The sequence below is a fragment of the Sprattus sprattus genome, assembly GCF_963457725.1.
Source record: "Sprattus sprattus genome assembly, chromosome: 18".
NCBI classification, from domain to species: Eukaryota; Metazoa; Chordata; class Actinopteri; order Clupeiformes; family Clupeidae; genus Sprattus; species Sprattus sprattus.
The window spans coordinates 16,479,360-16,501,186 of record NC_137916.1 but is presented as its reverse complement, the minus strand read 5'-3'; the positions used below and the strand labels follow the sequence as shown (position 1 = coordinate 16,501,186).

At 38.3% G+C, this 21,827-nt stretch overlaps 1 protein-coding gene across 1 annotated transcript; it reads right to left on the bottom strand.

The window, feature by feature from the left end:
* Positions 1 to 2,879: 2,879 nt before the first annotated feature.
* On the bottom strand, positions 2,880 to 12,586 carry polr3k (polymerase (RNA) III (DNA directed) polypeptide K). The gene is made up of 3 exons (XM_080857157.1): positions 12,350 to 12,586; positions 3,181 to 3,268; positions 2,880 to 3,093 (listed from the first exon to the last, which is right to left on the bottom strand). Exons 1-3 carry the CDS (start codon positions 12,458 to 12,460, stop codon positions 2,966 to 2,968), a joined length of 327 nt encoding a protein of 108 aa, XP_080713283.1. The 5' UTR covers positions 12,461 to 12,586; the 3' UTR covers positions 2,880 to 2,965.
* Between the last annotated feature and the right edge of the window lie 9,241 nt (positions 12,587 to 21,827).

The window sequence follows — 21,827 nt, the reverse complement described above, 5'->3', positions numbered from 1 at the left end:
CACAAATATAATACAAAAATGTATAGTGATATTGTTATTGCATTTATCAGAGTCCTGAAGAAATGCAGTAATTTACCACTTGATGCTTTGTGAAGATATACAGGTTTACATTTATGTGCCTTTGACTTTCAATCACTACTGTAATGGGGTATGGGAGCAGGACTTAATCGCAAGACTCAAGAGACAAGGGTAAAGAATAATCAGAAACCTTTACTAACAGAGTTCGGTACACGTAAAGACAGTCCAGAGACAGGCAAACTAATCCAAAAGGGAGAAGGTGACGACATGGTTCGGTGTGGGTCTGGTTGGGGGTCGGTACAGGGGGAAGAATAAGTAGATCAGACAGACAATCCAATAGGGAGCAGGCAAAAGCAGGGTATGTTAGACAGGCAGAGGTGGACAACACTAGTAAATCAACACTCATGGAGAAATTGCTGGAACGCTAGGGACACGGGGGAAACTAAGACGAACTGGTAACGAGACACAGGAACACACAGACTATACATAAGGTGATGAGGGACAGGTGAAAACAGGCAGGGTTTGAGGTGTCTGAAACGAGAGGAGAGATGAGTAGACAAACACAACACAGACCTGAAGAATAAATGATAAAATAAGGAAAACATAACATAGGAAACAGAACGGGTCTTAACAAGTACATTACAAATATTCAAATTGTACTCAGATTTTGAGGAGGATCTCGACAGTTACCAGATATCAGAGATAAAATGCAATGCATGATCTCTCTTTTGCAAAGGATGTCCATGAGAAATATCCCACACAAAAATATATTAGCATGAAATCAGTTCACATCTGATAGTTAGTTTCTTTTACAAAAACATCAACTGGGTGTTCAGCAGAGAAATAGTGTCACCCTCATGGCTGTGCTGGAGGATGGGATTGAGGCCGCCTTTGAACGTAAGAAGGCCAAGTACTCAGAGCTGGCTGCTGAGTGCCGGGAGGCTGGCTGGAAGGCTACCATGGAGGTCGGATGCCGAGGGTTCTTGGGTTTGTCAACCACACGCCTCTTGAGGGATGCAGGAGTGACCGGAGGGAGGCTAAGGAGGGCAACAAAGGACCTGGCAGAGGAGGCTGAGAAAGGGAGCTTTTGGCTCTGGCTGAGGAGGAAGGATAGGTGTTAGATAGGGGAAGAACACCTAACCCCAGACAACAGACGCAGGGGGGAACAACTATCAGCTGCAGGGGGTGACAGGGAGACGTCCCTGTCACTGCTCTGCCACCAGGAGACGTTCCAGAATTAAAGTAGTGAAACGTTGGTGAATGGTGGTTTCTGGCTGATGACCCTGCAGCTGACACATGGGCACCGGAGGAGATGCGACAGGCAGTAATGCCCAGCAGGTGGTAACATCTTCCTGTACATTTACATGTTTGTCTGATTGGGTGACAAAACCAAGAATTTCAATACTTTTACTGCAATAATACATGCGTAGATGAAGTGAAATCAAAATAAGATTGATATATTTACAGTATACAGTATATATAACATTACCTAAAGAGAGCTCATATTCATGAGAACCTACTGGCTAAGGATGTCTGAGGGGTGGGAGAGGGCATGTCACTCACAGGGAAGACTTGGGGGGATGTGATGGGAGAGGGGGACGAGCTGTACATACTTTTGTTGAGAATTAGCAGCTCTGTAGCGTCATCTAATACAGTAAAAATGTCTTAGACTTTAATTTGATTCATAAATAATTTAGTAGTGGAGTTCATACTGGTGTACATGCTGAAGAGTGGCAGAATTATCCTATTGTAATAAGAGGAAAACACATGCATTTAATGAAGGCAAACTAAACGTTAAGGTGAATTCACTGTTATACAGCAATATTGCCACTGAGAGGCAGTGTCCACATGAAGGCTTCAGATGTCTCCATGACTATGAGAGGTATATAAAATGCAGTTTAATTATGATCTATCTATGTCTATCTGTATAAAGCATTTGAAGAATGTTCAACTACTTATTTCCAATGCCTTCACAAAATATAAACAGCATAACACCTGCAGGTTAGAAACGGTCTGTTTGCCCCTTGATCAACCACGCGTGGAAAGAGAAACCACCTCATTTTCATGGGACTTTAAATACAAATGAGGAAACAGCAGGTTCTTTCCAATAAGTAGTGAGACTGAAAAATCATCACCCTTGGTCAAAAATGAAAATGCTATTTAAAATGCGAAATTTGGTTTAACATCTTTTTTTTTTTTTTTAAGATTTGTAATCATTTATATATTTATTTTCTATGAAATTGACATAACTAAATGAGAAAGTAAGGAAACCCATCAGTACCAGAGCCTTGTAAAATAGGATGTGAGCTGTTACGATGATAATTCATACAGGAAGAAAGGGCGAAAAATGAATTACAAAACTGATTTTACAATATGTCCTTTAGTATAACAAAACAATTGAATATTCAAAAGAATGGGACGTCAGGCTTTCAACCCAGGCCACTGAACTGTTACACCAATGTGTATCACGCTGAGCAAATGTAGGACCCAAGTGCAGATATTGGTCTTTAATTCCATAAACACAGAAGATCCTGAAGAAAACAAAACAGGCCAGATAAGCCAGGTGAATTCAAGTTCCCGAGTCAGTCAAAGAAGAATTTAAGTTCTAAGCAACTAACAGTAGGGAACAAACTAGGAACATCCGTACAAGCCGTAACTTCAGCGCGGTGAACCAAAGAACACAGATCACGAAGGGCCAAGTATACATACTAGAGTGATTAGTCATGTGACTGTTTTAGGAGAAGGTGAGTACAGAAAATGGCAAGATTTAATTTCACACAATAAGGACAGAGGTGGCAAGATGTCTAGGTAGCCCAGAAGCCTGTCAGTGAAGGAAATCACAACTAGACCATACCCTTTGTGAATATTTTATTGAATAAAGGTGTGTACTGTGTTACATATACAATAAAAACATTTTTGGTAATATTATTGAGGCTTTGTTCGTATGTTAGTCTCTCCACCGATTTCCACACTGAGCATTGCAACATTTATAGAAAGTAGTCATTGGTTCATCTGCTGATCTAGTTTGAATCTGCATGAAGTAAGCCCTTGGGTGTTCACACTTTGGACATTTTTCTGAAAGGAAACAAAAAAAAGACAAAACATCATGACCATGATACAGCTACGATGTCCTCAAAACATACTGGAAACACCAGAACATACCTGCTGTGGAATCAACATTTTCCCATGCTGCAGCTCCTCCAAGCACGTCATCCACCTCTTTTAGCTTGGGATATTTTCTGTTATTTACCTATAATTACAACAAAAGAATTAGGCCTGAAACTGAGATTTAATATCAGTGGGCATTCAGATTGATAATAACAATGGGCCTCATTTTCGACAGCAGTTGAGAAGACTTTAAGAAGGACTTTCTTCTGAACTCCACTTCGGTGGATTTAGGAAAACATTTGCCATTCTCGATAGTTTTCTTGTCTGGGATTTCTTCTGAACTTCAGAAGACTTTCAGAACGCGAAATAGCAGTCGTAACTCTGCCGGAATCTTCTCAAATGCGATTCCTCAAATAACCACAAGATGGTCGACGGGGCCATCTTGTGGTTATTTGAGGAATCGCATTTTCAAAAACTGGGTTAATGGCTGAATTTGTGAGAAACAGTTGGTGATTGCGTTCACGCCAACTCTACGTACAGACATCCTCGGATTAAAATAATAATAATAATAAATACGAGAATATTTGTATCATTAACAATTACATTTCACATTTACATTCATGATTCTACGAGGCATTGTGATGTTATTAAATAAATAAAAGGACTACACCAGAATGCTTATCCAGACTATTGTCATTTGAAGATCCACGTTGGTGGAATTAACTTAATAGCTAGCACTACCAGAGCAGGCGCGTCCCTCTCTACCTTTAACACTCGTCAGTCTATATCGTCCGGGGTATTTTAATTTTTTTGTCAAAACATTTTTAAAGCTCCGCGAGTTTTCGTCTTAGAGACATAAAAAGAACAACCACGGAAACATTGAACCCTTTTCTTTTATAATATATACAGTTCAAAACTAAAAAATAAATAAGCACTTTGTCAGGGGAATAGAGCTGATGTGTTGCACATTTTAGTATCTCAGTGAGGTTTTTGCTGCTAAGGACCCACCCATTAGCAAATGACAGCGATTCATATGATAAGGGGATGGTGATTCAGTGTCTCCATTGGGTCATGGTGTGGCAAGATTACCTCCGGGGGTAGTGGGCCACAAAGACATTCTAGGGCCATTAGGCAATGGCCTTTGTCTTTGACTGAGGTGTCCCAGGTTTGTTCACACCAACTCATCAATATGCATTTGTAGGGAGGTACACAGATTTAGGAATGGCACAGGACACTCTGAAATTATAAATATGTGGTAGCGAAACAAGACACTTTCTGAATGCTAAACTCACATGTGTTTAGCCAACACCTATGTTTACAAGGCTCAGAAATAAAAAGTCTTGTGAATAAATTTTTACAATGTGTTTTTGTACAAAGTCTGAGCACCTTTGAAACAAGGTCTTTCCAAGGGTATGTTTAGCCTACATTTGATTTAAATTAAACTTTTTTTTACTACATTCCTTTTACTCAGCGTCGGAAATTAGCGAGGGCAAAGGGCAAAACTGCCCCTAAGAAATATAGTTTTGCCCCTAAAATGACTAGGAGAGGGGCAAAAAATGCCCCCATAATTTTGTGTAATAATAATTTAATGAACGTGTCAAAAACATCGTAGCCTATATGACCCGGTCAGTTGCCATTAAATGTTTTGATTTTCGCCTTGACTAATTGTTGCGTGAAGAACCGAACGTTCTAACTAAAAATATTTGGAGCGCTTCCTAATCAGACCTGTGACTGCGAGAGTGAGGAGAAATGAGGATCAGCGCAGTCTCTGTCACCATCTCAGGTTCTAAAAGATAAAATTAATTCACACACCCAGCGACTGTCAAACAATTTAAGTTAGATTGGCCTGGGGTGGAGGATGACTACGACGACGAGAAAAATACCTGTTTTTTTTTTTTCAAGGCATGTCGGACTTGTGGACAACGAGTTGCCCAAGTCGTTGTCAGCACAGGCAAATGTTTCTGCTGACTTCATCAAGGGGAGCGAAAACATACAGAAATCCATGGCCTTTCGTCACCAGGCGCAACACGCCATCGCCTACGGTGAATGATAACTAGTGATAATACTTTTAGAAATGATTTAGTTCGGTTAAGCTAGTTAAATGTTAGTTAGCTAACGTTAGCTATCTCTGATTGTGCGTTAGCTACAAAGGCTTGCTTGCAAGCTGGCTTACTAGTCTTATCTGTATTTCCTGTAGGACTACTATGGTAGGTACAAGATGATTAAAGGTAACACAAAAATCCATAAATATAATGTGTTATTATTATTAAAAAAAGAAAGAAAAAAACGATTGTTAATAGTTGAATAATGAAATAACAATAAATAATAATAATATAATAATAATAATAATAACAACAACTAATAACCACAAAGAAATAAGAATAAACGTGAATATGATTGTGTAATTTACGTTGTCTGTTTGGTTTTTCTTCAAAAAATCTAAGAAAACACTTTGAATATGTAGACTAATGCCTAATAGTCTTATTATTGCCATTTAATGGCAATTGTTCATATACTTTAAAGTAACACTATGCAACAATTTAACACTTTTTGAGGTATGGTTTTATAGGCAACTAGTTTTGGTACCATCCTCTAATTCATTTCGATCGCATATGGTCATGTGAAGGACAGATCAAGACCTGTGTCGTTCCCACTAGCCATCAAAGATATGCCCTATGTAGTTCTGTGTAACGGGCTGGAACACCCTGCAAAAATGGAAGAAAAGCTTTCACATGCATGCCATGCCAGGTACTGCAAAAATACACCAGTTAGTGTGTTGGCAAGCTTCTATCAGTGTCAGCTGGGCTGTTGGTGGTGGTTACAAGGTTTTTGCATGCCTTTTAGGTAGTTAGCGTACTAGTTTTGGAACAGAATTCCGTATTGCTCCTTTAAGCCTAAATAAGTGTGTTTATTATTTTGAACAAAGGTTAAATGTTTTTCACAAGTTTCTAAAAGTGCCCCCATTTTTTGTGAAATGCCCCTGGATTTCAGTAAGTGGGGGCAAAAATTGCCCCCTAAAAAATATGTAAATTTCCCACCCTGCTTTTACTTACATGATATTATTGCTGAGGTCTTCAATAATAGAATCATATATTCCATTTGTGCATCAATGTTTTTAGTTAAGGGAAATGTACAAAAACATCAAGGTATGTCAGACAACTTAGAAAAGTCTAAAAGGCATTGGACTGTAAAGTGTTAAGGAACTTTTGACCAACTCTTCAGAGAGCACCTCCCTTCCTAACTGACACTTCGATTAGTGCTCATTAGTTGCATTCCTGCACTTCTTTTTTTTCTTTTCTACCTCGTTTTTCTATTTCTTATGTAAAGTAGTATTTATTGTTACACTAGGTCTCTATTGCTCGTAGCTTGACGGTTCTCTCCCTTGTACGTCGCTTTGGACAAATGCGTCTGCTAAATGACTGAATGTGAATGTAAATGTACACAGACACTGTAAATGTAAGTGAATAAATAAATAAACACTTAACTCAATCGCGTAAAAAAAGCCATAGTGGAATAGAATGGACACATACACATCCTGCAGTACCTCCATGTCTGCACCGGTTAAGATAAATCTTTGCTCGTTTTCAGCTTAGACAGGACTCTCCTTACGAGGTGCTTTCGTGTGGATTCGGGAGATTCCGACAACAAACGTTTCTACGGTTGCGTGCCTTAAGGCTGATTTATGCTCTGGGACTTAAGCGCAAGAGGCCACGCAAGAGGCCACGCAAGAGGCCACGCACGACTTTTCACGTCTTGCGTGCGTCGGCCCCTTTTTCTAGACTTGCGTCATTTTTTACATAAGGTCTTACGCGAGCCTCGCAGCCTGCATTCTATCAACGAATGTTACGAGATGAGGTTACTAAAATATTCTGCATGTCTACTCAGTTTTACAGAGCTTCCCAAGTAAAGGTTTGAAAAGAACTTCAAGCTTCAGACTTTCTGTTAGGGAACCTGTTATCTATCTGCAGAGCAAATGTCAGGCTCATACAAAAACATTAACGTGAATTAATTGATGCTAATACCTAGCGCGGTCTCTATAGGATTCCCCATATACGTTAGCATTAAGCTAACGCATTTTCTACCACAATAAAACATGCAATACTATGTGATTGTTTTTAGAAAACGAATGTTACGTGATGAGATTACTAAAATGTAGTCTGCATGTCTGCTCAGTTTAACAGTCCTACCCAAGCAAAGGTTTGAAAAGAACTTCAAGCTTCAGACTTTCTGTTAGGGAAACCGCTTTCTATCTGCCAAGCAAATGGGAGGCTCATGACAACACGCGCAACCTTTGGGAGCATGAACTGCACTGAGTAAATTTTGCGCAACAATTAACCCCAACGCTGAAGCAAGCAGCCGCCTTTAAGGCCGATTTAGGGTCGTTTTAGACGCAGAGACGTAAGCACGTAAGATACATAACCCCCCCCTTGCGCGGTAAAATATCCCCCCTTACGTGCTTAAGTGCGTCGCCCAAAATTCCTGACTATGCTACTAAAACACTACGGCCCTACGCAGCTCGCAAAGGCTGTGATTGTGAAAGGCTGTGGTAGCCGGCCAGAGTCTCACGTTTCCGGGTTAATAGCATACTAAAGTCTTTTTTAGACCTAGACATTTTTTTAAATCATGAATACCCTGAAGATCGTCTCACAAGCCTTTTCTTATGGAGTAGAAACAAACATAACAGAAGAGGTCCGAAGACATGAACTCCTTTACAAATACTCTTTAAACACTTATAAGGACGCTCAACTTACCGCAAATTTATGGAGAGAATATCCCATTCTCACCCGCGATTGTTTGGAGAGAATGTGGTAATTCACGAACAAATAGGTACTTTCATATTTATTTTCCGCCACTTGTGAGTCATGGTGATATCTTTCATTGAGTTCATATTGACGTGAATCAATCAATTGTTTGATAGAATGAGCCCAGTCTGCTCATATACAAAAGTTAACATTAACCTGCCGTTACCTTGTGGCCAGCACCATTGTAGTTACACGCATTGACAACATGATGAGATTCTCTCGCCGTTTACCACCTCATCTTTGAATAATGTAACTCATAAACACATCGTTTTAAAGCCTGTGGCAGTCATTAAAAGATGTGTCAATAAACTAACTTTTGCGTCATGTGATCTGTCTTTTTTCGCCACTGGTACTGAATTGCCAACATTTGTATTTTGTGTAGCCTAACACATGTATTCATAACATCAAGCCTTTCGCCCACTTCACTTTCATGCTCCGGTAAGTTTTTTTACTTTGTCCTGCTGCAATAAATACGCTTACTTAACTCAAAAAAAATCTACAGTTCTGGCGTCAATTTGCTTTGCAACAAGCAACACGGCTCACAAGCCTTGCAACACGGCTCTGCGTCTAAAACGAACCTTAAATCAAAACTTGTCTAAAACAAGTTCCTTGTGTAAATTACGTGCTTACGGCTCTGCGTCTAAAACGACCCTAAATTGGCCTTTAATAAGGAGCTGGCGGGGCGTGTATGTATTCAAATCCAATTCACAAGAACGCGGATCAATTTAAGAAACTAATCCGGGGGGACACAGCTGAGAAGACTTCGGCTGCTTCTGAACACATTTTCAAGCGTGCAGGAATGCGGTGGAAGGGTTTTCCTAACGTTGTTTTTACGTAGTCGCATTAGTACAATTTCAGAAGAATTTCAGAAAATGAACAAGATCTCGACCTTTTTCTGTAATTCTTCAGAAATGTTTCTTACACGACTTCGCAAAAACAACGTAAGAGAAACGCTTTCGCTGCATTCCCGCACGCTTGAAAATGTGTTCCTAAGCAGCCGAAGTCTTCTCAGCTGGGTTCCTTCCGATTAGTTTCTTAGGTTGATGCGCGTTCTCGTGAAAGTGGATTTGCATACATACACGCCCTGCCAGCTCCTTATTAGGAGACGCAATTTTAGAAACGTGTGCTGTCGCAATCTCCCGAATCCACCTCGTAACAGGTGTTCATTAACTCTTTGGTGACGGTCCATTCAAATTTCGGTCACTCATGACTGGTCACGTATCTGGTTACATTCTTGTTCTATTTCACTCAATCTTCGTTCCCATGGTACTGAAAATGTTGTTTACAGTTGTCCAATCACAAGGATGTATTTTATTTGAGTACCCAATCTCAAATACCATTGGTTTAGAGACGTTTTACCGGAAAAAATAATTGACGGCGCTTCATTTCAAATATGGCGTTTTCAAGCAAAGTGTATACGCTCGATCAAGCGGTTCAGCTTTGTTTACAAACGGACAATGAAGAGGATAACGATGCAGATAGTTCAACTGGTAGGATGAGCAGTGGAGAAGAGTAAGAACTTGACAATCTGTAAATGAATGATTGTGATCTGATCAAGAATTGAGGTGAGATGTGTCTATGTTGACTCCTGAATGACACGCTGTTTATCCTTACATTACAATTTCCGCTTTTTTGCGGCATCAATATATACATAATTTTTAGTAACACTAAACGTTTGAACATTATATTATTATTTGGAAGGGGTTATTGGAAGTTATTAGACGTTTTCTTGAAAATAACCGGTGTTTCCAGTGTTTTGGGTCCACGTGGAATGACGTGTCATTCATGCATTCATTCGTGCCATATGTCCCGCATTTAGATCGCGATACAAATTATTTTATACAATGCTATCACTTCTGTCTCATAGTTCTTTTGTTTTGTATCTTGATCAACCAAAATAAATGATTATATATTTCTATACTTGCATTTGTGTAGTTATTTCTCGTAATAGCTTTGTAGTTTTCAAGTTTGGCACAGTATGGGCTACCACAAATAGGTCACTCTTGACCTTCCATGCCATGTTTGTTTATTGAAGTAACCTGATCAAATAACTGTTCTTCATGTTGTTCAAATGTTCTATAGTGACATGTTTTATATCTATTTAGGCAAATACATTGGTGTTTCAGCAAGATACAGAAAATATATTTTTTTTGGGAAAAAAATATGTTTTTTTCCAAATAATTATGATTTCCGTTTTTTTCAGCGACCTATAGATGCATGAAAGGAGATGAAGATTTTGTCAAATTGACTCCAAACTTGGCAGGAAGATTCCTTACAATATATACTAAAACTAAGCGTTTGCACAATTGCAGTAATTTAAACATGATGGCAACCACAGCAGATTACACCTACATTTTGTGTTTTATTTCAGAAATATCGCCGCATAAATTAGCATAAATTATGGTTTAATAATTTAAATTGAGAGAATTTTTTTTTTAAATCTATTTTACATTGATTCTACATCCATCACCCTTTAAAATGAATCATAATATATGGTGTTATGTGCAATATTTGCAGAGATATCCAAGATTTACAAAAAGTCACTAAAAATTGTCAATTTGGGGGCAGTCACCAAAGAGTTAATAAGGTGGAGATATTGTATTACGTTAAACGTCCGAAGTCCGTAAAACACATTTAATTAGTCACTTTTTTTTTTTTTTTATCGAAAAATAGTCACCATAGGTGTGAAGACCGGTCCCTAGTAGGAGTATAAATTGCAATGAATTCATGCATTAGTACTTGCAGGTTGGGTTTAGTGTTTATTTATTTATTCACTTACATTTGCAGTGTTCATGTCATTCACATTCAGTCACTTAGCAGACGCGGCCTTTGTCCAAAGTGACGTACAAGGGAGAGAACAGTCAAGCTACGAGCCATGTAGACCTAGTGTTACAATAAATACTACCTCGTATAATTATGACTATAAATGTGAAACGTAATTGTTAATGATACAAATATTCTCGTATTTATTATTATCATAATTATTTTAATCCGAGGATGTCTGTAGAGCTGACGTGAACGCAATCACCAACGGGTTCTCACAAATTCAACCGTTAACCCTTTTACTGTAATACGGAGTTTTTTCAAATGTCATTCCTCAACGCGATTCCTCAAATAACCACAAGATGGCCCGTGGAATCCCATTTGAGAAGATTCCGGTAGAGTTACGACTGCTATTTCGAGTTCTGAAAGTTGTCTGAAGTTCAGAAGAAAGCACAGAAGAAAAAACTAACGAGAATGCAAATGTTTTCATAAATGTTTCCGAAGTGGAGATCCTTCTGAAATCCTTCGGAAAGTCTTCCCAACTGCTGTCGAGAATGAGGCCCATTGTCCCTTTGCAATGCCACTTTACCCTTTCTTTGCTGTAAATTGACCAGAGTGAATGCATAGGAATTGTACAACATAAACAAATACAATACAATTATATAAAGACGGTCACTAAAGGAGCTTTAAAGGAATCTGAGGCTGCAGTAAAAGTGAGCCAGTGGCTGTGGCGCTCACAGACTACTTGGGGTTGTGAATTAACCCGAAATAACACTGAGATATGTGAAATCTTGCCCAGGTGTATCTTGAGGAGTATCGATGGGAGCGTTAGGATTTTCTCAATACCGATGCTCTTATTGATACTCTTTGGGTGTAAAAAATGAAGACATGACATTTTTTTCTTATTACTATTATTTTTGGCAGAAATAACAGGATACATTATTTCCTGACTTTCCTGTAGCCTAGGTCTATGAGGGAGGAGAAATCGTAGGCAGATGGTGTCAGCATGGTCTGTATAGGCCGCAGCAGGAGTTGAAGGTGACTGTCATGTTGTAAAGTTAATTTTGATTGATGAAGTTGGGTTTAACCCAGGTAAAACCAGGTGTGTGGTTCTAGATGTCTAAATGCAGCCCAAGTTTGCAGTCATCTGAGATAATGTTAGTTTCCACTGGCATAATTTGGTATTTTTCACAATTTGGTATTACAGAATACTATTCTTAACTAACTTTAGGAATCCTATTTTATCTCAGGTTGGGAAATCATAAATATTCAATCCAACATTGGTTCGATGTTGATTCAATCAACACTGGTTTCAATGGATGTTTGCTATATGGGCTTACCCATAGAACGACGTAGAACACACAGTTAACCAGGATTTATGGAACAAAAAGTTCCCCTTTGTTGTTCTTTTATATCGGAGGTATTATGAGTAGTCAGACCTCACTAAATGTGGTAAGTTTGGTTACTTACACGACCCTACCTAGGACGTTTCTGTGACATTTTATAACAACACATCACTAAGCAATACTCAAACCAATTCAGGAAATAAACACTAAAATAATACGTCGAAGTGAATGTTGAATCTCCGACTATTTAACATCAAATAACCAATGCAGTTGAGCTTTAGCTAAACCGAAGGCTATTTTCATAATGCTTACCTTCCTCGTAATATTGTGTACATAAGGACATGTGTTGCAAGCGAATCTGTAGCACCTCTGTCCCTCCTCAACAATCAGCACATTCCCACAAGTTGGACAAAACAGAAGCATCCTTGTTTCAATGTGAAGGCATTAAGGAGGTGATAATCCACTGTAGGTTCAATATAAATTACTTCTGTAGCGCCATACAACAACACTTTCACAAAGAAATCGCCTCTATCTGACGTCCTGCTTTGGAAGATTTCAGAATGATTGCAAAAAACACGCTTCAGATGGAACTTCCGTTCTTTTTAATGACAAGCTAACACTAGGGCTTACTACTGCCACTTTGTGGGCTGGAGTGTGCCTTGCCCCAACGGGAGTAGTCTCACTAGGGCGAGGGGTGGAAAGTAAAAAACATTAATAAAAAAAAAACTGATGGTGTTGAGAATTCATGTGAAATGAAAAATAGAGTGATTCATTAAAACGTGATTTGATTGTCGTTATATGATGAAAACAGAGAGCATGTTTCATACTTTTCATTCATCATTCACAATACAAAATTCCATTTATGTGAACTAAAAAAATAAAGGGGTAATATGTATTTGAATTTAATAGTTTGAGACATCCACCCAATATGTGTGCCACTTTGCACTCCACTATGGGCTTCAGTCTGGCACAAAATGCTACTGATCAGGAAGGCATGTAGGCCATCCCATCACCGAAACACACACCCTTGGCAAAAAGGAGTGTACTAGGCCTGGATAATTAGAACACATGCTTGCATAAATTGATGACAGGAGTAAAGCGATCTGCTCTACATTTTATTCTCACGTCATTTTGTCATGAAGACCTTTCAAGTTTTGAATGGTGGAAAACTGAGAGATGAAATTTTTGTAAAAACATACTTTTCATGATCAACTGTGCATGAGGACAGATATGTACTGACCTTAATGAGGAAACTAAGAAAATTAAAATATAATTAATCAATAATTCATCTGTACATGTTTTGCTGTAGGCCTACATTTATTGCATCAGTGCGACATTACTAAATGGCCACATTTCAGTCTTCTGTTCTCTAGAATACTGATCATATTCATCATCATCTCTGATCATGATTGCCTACATAGACAAAATGTTTTCCATATGTAAATATTAAAGTTCATGACAAAACCCAACATGGGTCTCTAATCCAATTTGCTTATCAAAGAAATACTTGTTACTCTGCAGGAATGCAAATGAATGGTGGTTTATTCAGGAAAAGTTGATGGGCAGCTCTATACAGTTTGCCCTGGTAAACAATCCATATCTGAGGCCAGCAACTGTAGGGACATCAACAGGGTATGAAATGTTTTCTTCTACAAAAAGAGAACTTTTGGGTGAAATTATTGTTGTTATTATTATGTGTTGTGTAATCATGATTTTGATGTCATGGCATTTTTTGAAATAGGAAAATGTTGTAAACCAAAAGCTTTGAATACAGCTACTTAGTTCCGGGTGGCACTACAAGGCTCTGGGCTGTTCAGATAATTCTGCCATTTCTCTAATGCACCAGCTGAAGTCACACAGGTAAAAAAAAAATCTTTATTTTATTCGTTATTGCTGGATAACACTGAGACTAGCTATTTTATGTCATTGTGATACATACAGGTCTTTGGTTGTATTAAAATATTTCAGTTAAAAATGTGTAGTTATATTTTGTATTTATTGATACATGGTGGTCCATACTGGCTGCCAGGGTATAACTGCAAAATGTTCTTTAATAACTTTGATATTGTTAAGCCATAGGTCATCATGCATAATATTGATAATAATTTTCAATCATGAAAAAATATTGCTAATCATTTCACTAATTACTAAGTTACAATTAGTATCCTGTGTATAGAAAATATGATGACAACATCCATTAGACAATATTGCATAGTTTTTCAAACATACTGCAACAACTAAGCTAGTGTAGAACTGCTGGATTTCATACATACATACATACATGAACATACATACAAAACTGTATATTGTTACATTTTTAAGAATCATAAAATGATGCCATCACTGGTCTGCACGGTGACGCTAAGATTTAACAGAAATATCAGTACGTAGTGGGGTCTCATGTATAATTATTACAAAATGTTTTCATAGCCCAAACAATGCAAAGATCTACGGATGAGATGGAGCTGGAGGAAACAACATTGAAGTTGAACCAATTGTCAATCAGGAGACAGCAACTAAATGACCGACATGCTATTCTGACTATGTTAAAAAAATTTAGACATCAAACAGGCCGAGGGATAATAGGTAAGTCAAGGATAAAGTTAGGCTTCATTGTGTGTAGTACTGAGCTGTTGTAATGTTTGAAAAAATACAGGGACAGATTGTAAATGTTACCATTTTTCCTCGCTTTCATTGTCACATTCTCAACAGACACCAAGGAGGAAGCAGAGCTTGTGGCCATTCAGAATGAACTGGATGTTCTATCAGAGAATAAGAAAGTCCTGTTGGACACACAAGAAAGGCTTAATCGAAGACAGCATAAGTCTGGTAAACTATCATGTATTACCATCTATCATGTTTCCGATATAAAATAAATATAAGTAATATGATTAGAAACTTTTTATATCTGAACATTTGGACATATACACTGCCCTCTAAAAGTTTGGAAACACCCTAGGAAAAGTGAGTTTAAAATAGAATTAGCATAGTTGACTTCTTCGATTTAATGTATTAATGTAACTTACCATGTTCAATCACAAGAAAAACAATTATAATATCCTTTTTGATAACTACTTTTTGATTGCCAAGTACAGGTAGTACATTGACCAATAAGGGTCTATTTAGTATGCCATACAGTATACTAACAGCTCTTCCAGGACAGAGGACGTATTTGCCACTTTTTGTTTGTAAGAACAGGCAGGTTCAAACAGATTGGAAACACGTCAGCCTGTGATAGTTGTATGATGGCTATTCAGCTACACAGAGATACAGCTAAAAATGGTTTTAGCTCCATCCAATGTGAGACATTGAATTTGAGAGAAGATATTAGATAACTGTAACACACCCACTGAGAAGCATGGAGAAAGGAAAGTGAGCGATCTGTATCATATTCTGGTAACGTTGAACCAGCCATTTACCATACCATTTTACAGTATTGGTCCAAGTTTCACATCCAACCAAACAAAAAGCATACCTCCGTGCTTTGCAAATCATATACCCACAGGAGACAGTAAGCTGAAGTGATGATTATCATGGAATGGCATGCAAAGTCACAAGATCTTAATCTCACTGAAATGTTATGGGAGTAACTGGATCATATATCTTGTAACAGTGTCTAGCGAGCATCATCTTTGGGAAGTCCTTCAGGAGACTTGAAGTAATTTATCAAATGAATATTTGAAAAAAAAAAAAGATTATTTACATGTATGAGTATGAGAAGCTGTAATAGCTGCCAACAGTGGGTTTTGTAAAATACAAAGAATTTTTCTATGCATTATTTTATGTGTGTTGTCACTGCAAAATAATCACCAAAAAGCTCTATATACTAAATGATGAAAAATATTTCAAACGTTAACAAACTTTTGGAGGGCATCAAATAATCTGCATCTACGAATTTAAAAACCTTTACGAGCTTAGTGGACAGGTTACGAAGTTAATAAAGGAAACATTTCAAGCCACTGCTTCTGTAGCTCTCTTTTAACTTTAGGATTTTTTTCCCACGTGACCTTAGTGTAGGGTTGGAAATCTAGTGAATGTGCAGGCCAGTCCAAAATAGTTCTTTGGCTTCCAGTTTCCTCACTAAGCAGGTTTTACAAGCATGTTTCAGTTTGTCATCCTGCTCCATGATGATGCAAATTTGCCCCAGTTAAGCACTGACAGCTCACAGTGGATGGGAAGATGTGAAACAGTGAAAGCTTTCTCATTTTGTATGCCTTGCACTCTGTACACATCTCCCACCCTACCAGTTCTGAATCAGCCCTATTTCATTACATTTTCTCCTCCACATTTGACAAAAGGCATCAATCATTCCCCCAACCTCTTCTTATTTGCTTTATGTCTTACATACAGTGCCTTGCAAAAGTATTAAACACAAAAAACAAACGGTAGTAACACATTCTTTTCCCAATCAGTTCTTTTACTGTGAACTTTGCTAATACAAAACTTAATTCTATTTGCTGCTTTCAGATATGTTTTTTCCTTTGGAACTTTGAAACTGATCTAACCCTCTGAACACTTATGTAAATTAGTGATATTAAAGTTGTTTCTCTATTCCATGGTTAGGTTCAAGCCAGGATATGAATCACTCACCAGACTCCATGAAGACTAAAGCAAATACAGGCTTTGAAATATATTATGTAGAGAACCCTCCTGATATCCCTGGTAAGTTTTGTGTACTTACTAGTCTTTTCTTGAATTTGAAATAAATGATAACCAAGAATAGCTATTGAAATGCGAAATATTCATGTTGGGAACTCTCTTAACATGGCTTGAAAATGACAGAACTTTGTCTCCACCTCTATTTTACCTTCATTCCTTAAACATGTGCATCAGGTTAACTTTCAAGGAGTTAACTTTCTAGCTGTATGTATTAGGATTTTTTTTATTATTCCAGCAGTTTACATCACTATTGGGCCTTCATCTGGTGAGGTTGTAGGGATTACTTGGTTCTTCAAAACACGTTGGCACCAGGGATTACCAAACGGGCCCCCTCAGCCAGAGCCTCCCTGGAAGTCGCTGTTATTAACTTTGCATTCCTTGTCGCACAGTCAAAAGGCTTAAGACTAAAATACAATGTCACCGACCTACGCGTGTCAAAACAGCGTTGCCATTATATTTCATATAAACACGCACCCTGGCTGCGGCACGGCACTCTATTTCCGCCACGGTTCTATTCTGAGTTACATTACGGAAGATCAAAAATGCACTGGGTAAGGTCAGACTATATTATGATTAATTTAGGCTTATAAAGTCTTCCTGTGTTTGTTATATGTGACACCTGCTATAGCATTGCTAGATTTCACACAAGGGAAATGACATTGAAATCTCCAGTGGATATATGGCTTGCTGTCAATTGTTTTTAGACTTCATGCCAAGGCCCAGGGGCCCATGGTTTCATAATCCGTCCATGGTTGGCACTGTTATTTGTACTACCACAGAGGAGATTCAGTCAGGGTTTACTCTCGCGACTAGTAGGCAGAGCACAGAGTACTCTAGTTTACTAGACTACACCAGGTTTATATACCAATGAAACAACAACCAGTTTGCATCTAAATTGACCGCCAACATATTAACTATTAAAAACCAGACCATGAGTGCTCACTGATGGCACCATTTCTATGAAAAGCCAATTAAGCACCACATTGCATATGACACACTAAAAAATACTGTGTCATCCAATGCGGACTGGTGGAAGTTGAAAACTGCCCATGATGACAGTCACAAGCCATTTGGGAACCCACATAGTTTAGTTGGGTAGCCTAACATTTTTCAGAAAAAAAAACTATAAGACACCTGATTGATTAATGTATAAAACGTTTTGTACACCCAATGTGTAAGGTTTGCAGTGCGTTATCCTTCTGATGGCAAGTTAATGAAATCAAGCCAACTCCAAAGAAAACAACCTACAGATAGAGGTGCACATCCATAGGCTGTATGCAAATGTATTACAGTACAATTAACAGCAGAGCATGATGGCATTTGAGCCATTGTAAAACAAAATTTCTGCTCCAACAACTATGTCCTGGAATCAACACAATCTCACAGAGAACTGCTGAAGCTACAACTTCTGCTCCTCCATTTCATTTACATGACTATGCAAGGAGGTACTCATACGTTCTTCCAAATGGACATGTTGAACCAACTGTATATATTTCATGCAGCCCCCAAGGTCTTCACTGATTTAAAGGAACTACCCCCTTACCCTGCTAACACAAGATGTCCACACTGCCAGGCATATGTGACAACAGAAATCGTCCATACTGTGGGCCCTGTCGTTTGGCTGGTGTGCACAATGACTTCTCTGGTTGGGTAAGTTTAGCAGATATCCACCTTGTTTTCAGTTGCTTGGAGATTGAGTAGTTTTATATGTTATTCATGGCTTATAAATACGATTGTTCCTAAACAGAATCAGTTAATGAATCTGTATAATTTGTTTTTACTTTTTCTAGCTGTGTGGCCGGGTGCTGCTTAATCCCTTTCTGCATAGACCATTTTAAAGATGTGAAACACAAGTGTCCAAAGTGCCGTACTGCTCTTCACACTGTGAAAAAATTATGAGGGATGGTGGCTCAAGCAAGAATATTACACGTGGAGGATGATTTCTATGAAGGGTTGACCATGGATGAGAGCACTTTTCCTTACACCATCCTGAAAGACTGCAAAGATTTAAATACACAGGAAAAAGAAAAGATGTCATTATATCCTCCCGATTTGTATGGGAAGAGAACAAGTGAGCTTGTGATGTCATTTAAATGTCAAGTCAAGCATTCTGGTGGGGCTTGATATAGTTCACTTACCCATTTCAGAAAGGCTGGTATAGAAGCCTGTAAAAACGAACCCGCAGAACAGTATTGCTCTGTGTGCTGACAAATAGATTCACAATTGCCTCTTAAAGTATTTAACAATAAGATTTTGGTCTGCAACATCTTAATTAAGACTAGTATATTGTAATTTCTTGATGTTCCTAGTAAGTTATTCAACTGCGTATGTGCAAGCCCTTGATTTGCACAAAGGTAATTTAAAATTATGTTTGCCTATTTTAACAACAGTTTCAGCCTTAATGCTAAAATGTTGAGATTATATGGCACTGCCTACATGAGCTAGCTGAAGGTGCAGAAATCTACATGGACAGTGTAAATTAAGGGGGAATAGTTCCATCCAAAGAAAACTAATTTACCTAGGATTACTATCTTTACATGTCAATGATACTAAATGTTGGACTTGTTGAAATGTTAAATAAGTAAATGGGAACTACATCATTTAATAGAGGTATGTTTCTCCAGACATTTCTCTCACATTTATTACAAGTTTTTTTGACATTGCCAGCCTAACTTGCAAAAGACGTGTTTGCAAGCTTGTGCTGCTGGTGGTGTTTGCAAGGTTTTGCATTCCTTTTAGGTAATTGGCTTACTATTAAGCTACTATGGAACAGAACTCCGTATTGCTGCTTTAAATAAAAACACTTTATCATTATTATTGCTGTTGTTGTTATGTATTTATTTTAATTGCAGCGTTAAACATGGTTCATTTTATAGACTACATGAATTGTATTAAATATTTAATATATAATAACCTATAATGTCTAGTAAAAGTAAAATTTAAAATCAGTTAATTATTGTACTGCCTACAATGCACCAAGCGTTTTTATATTCAGTTGAAAAGAAAAGTACAATGATGTACAGCAATGACTGTCAAAAGCATGGACATCGTAATTTCATTTCACAAGTGAAGCAACCAGAGGAGAGAATGGAGGAGATTTAACCAAACATGGGTCGATTCTTGGCGGACCTGACCAATACTTTTATTACCACAGGTATGCATACTCCAAACTCATGTGCATACTCCTTACTCCAAAAAGGACTTATTGCGCAGAATCTGGCTACAGCTGGCTTTAGGGCGTCACTGCTGTCCCAGTTATGAATAGTCACACATTATGAGGTGTAACGTTATCTAATTCTATTTTCTCTTGATCAATGAATTGTTAATGATGTTAAAACATAGTGTAGTTAATAATAACCTGTTATTCACAATGATCCTGTCCAAATGTCACCTAACCTACAATCTTAAATGCTGCAAACTTTGCCGTATGAGGCTAAGGGCCTGGGCCTCGTTTCCCGAACGCGCACTTAGCCTAAAAAGCACTTGAAATCGCTCGTAAGAGGATTCCTACGTTGCAGACGGGTTTCCCAACGCCACACTTAGCTTAAAGGGATAGTTCGGTTTTTAAGACATGAATATGTATGGCTTCCCCGTCAGCAGTGTCATGCAATCATGCATCACTTACCCCCGACAGCGTCCTGTGAGCAGAGTTCTCGTCCAGTTTTGGTCAAACCGAAAGTAGTCCGGCATGTTTCCAGACCCAGGAAAATAAAAGGTTTCTCTTCCCAAAACATTATGTGTTCAAAAGAGTGATATATTTGCATCCCAAAACCGTTGTAGTGCAAAAAGTCACACCTCGTTATCACTTGGCCCTATTTTCAATACGCTCGATATTGCAGAGTCTACGGCAGATACTACTAGAGAGTCTACCTGTTTTATTTCGCGAAAGTTGATTCGCGAAAGTTTGATTCACCAAAGTTGCCTGAGAGAAACGTCCATCACAAAATAACGATGCTTTATGTCAATTTTATCAAATGTTGTCTCAGTTTTCATCGTTTTCCTGTGATGGACGTTTCTCTCAGGCAACTTTGGTGAATCAAACTTTCGCGAATCAACTTTCGCGAAATAAAACAGGTAGACTCTCTAGTAGTATCTGCCGTAGACTCTGCAGTATCGAGCGTATTGAAAATAGGGCCAAGTGATAACGAGGTGTGACTTTTTGCACTACAACGGTTTTGGGATGCAAATATATCACTCTTTTGAACACATAATGTTTTGGGAAGAGAAACCTTTTATTTTCCTGGGTCTGGAAACATGCCGGACTACTTTCGGTTTGACCAAAACTGGACGAGAACTCTGCTCACAGGACGCTGTCGGGGGTAAGTGATGCATGATTGCATGACACTGCTGACGGGGAAGCCATACATATTCATGTCTTAAAAACCGAACTATCCCTTTAAGTGTATCTTTCATTGAGAGGAATTCTACGTGTGGTCAGGACCAGTAGTAACTTCACACTTAGCGATGTAATCCACCAGGGGCGTCGTTCGACCGTCGTTCGGAAGAAACGGGAATTAAAAAAAAAAAAACATGGCTACTTGAAGCGAGGAATATTTTACATGAATAAAGCTATCTACACAACTTTTTATATGTTTATAATGACTCGGTTTGATCGGAAATGTGCTACGCGACCAATGCAGAGTATTTAGGTCTTGACTGAAGCTTTCAAACAGTAGTTTGATGGCACATTTAGCGCTTATGCCACCACTCCATTGGCTTATATGGTAGCTTCTAGCTAGATGGTTGTATATTATGTAGAAGAAATCCAAACGATGTTTCTGTGTATAGCACATCATGAGAATGTCATTGTTTCACCTGCCTATTCCCATCAAAATAGAAATAAAGAATATTGAGTATTTGAAAATAAAGATTAGGCTATACAAAACTAGTGCATTGCCCGTAGGAATTATGCATTCTGTAGTGTTAGCAGACGTAGGGCTGTTGGGTAGTGTAATGGCAAGACATATTTGCACTCCACATAGGTACAGGTTACACTGAAGTATTATTGTGATGCATGTTTCCTTTTCATTAAGAAATGTGTTAATGGTAGCCTTTTTGGAGAGTTACCAACAAATAAAGTTTGAGATTATGTAGTGGATGCAGTTGAATATACTGTAGATGTCAACGTTGC

Coding starts and splice junctions, on each gene's coding strand:
- polr3k (XM_080857157.1), bottom strand. CDS start 12,460: ATGCTTCTGTTTTGTCCAACTTGTGGGAATGTGCTGATTGTTGAGGAG. Junction 3,269..12,349: donor TACACAATATTACGAGGAAG/GTAAGCATTATG, acceptor TTGTAATTATAG/GTAAATAACAGAAAATATCC. Junction 3,094..3,180: donor AAATGTTGATTCCACAGCAG/GTATGTTCTGGT, acceptor GTTTCCTTTCAG/AAAAATGTCCAAAGTGTGAA.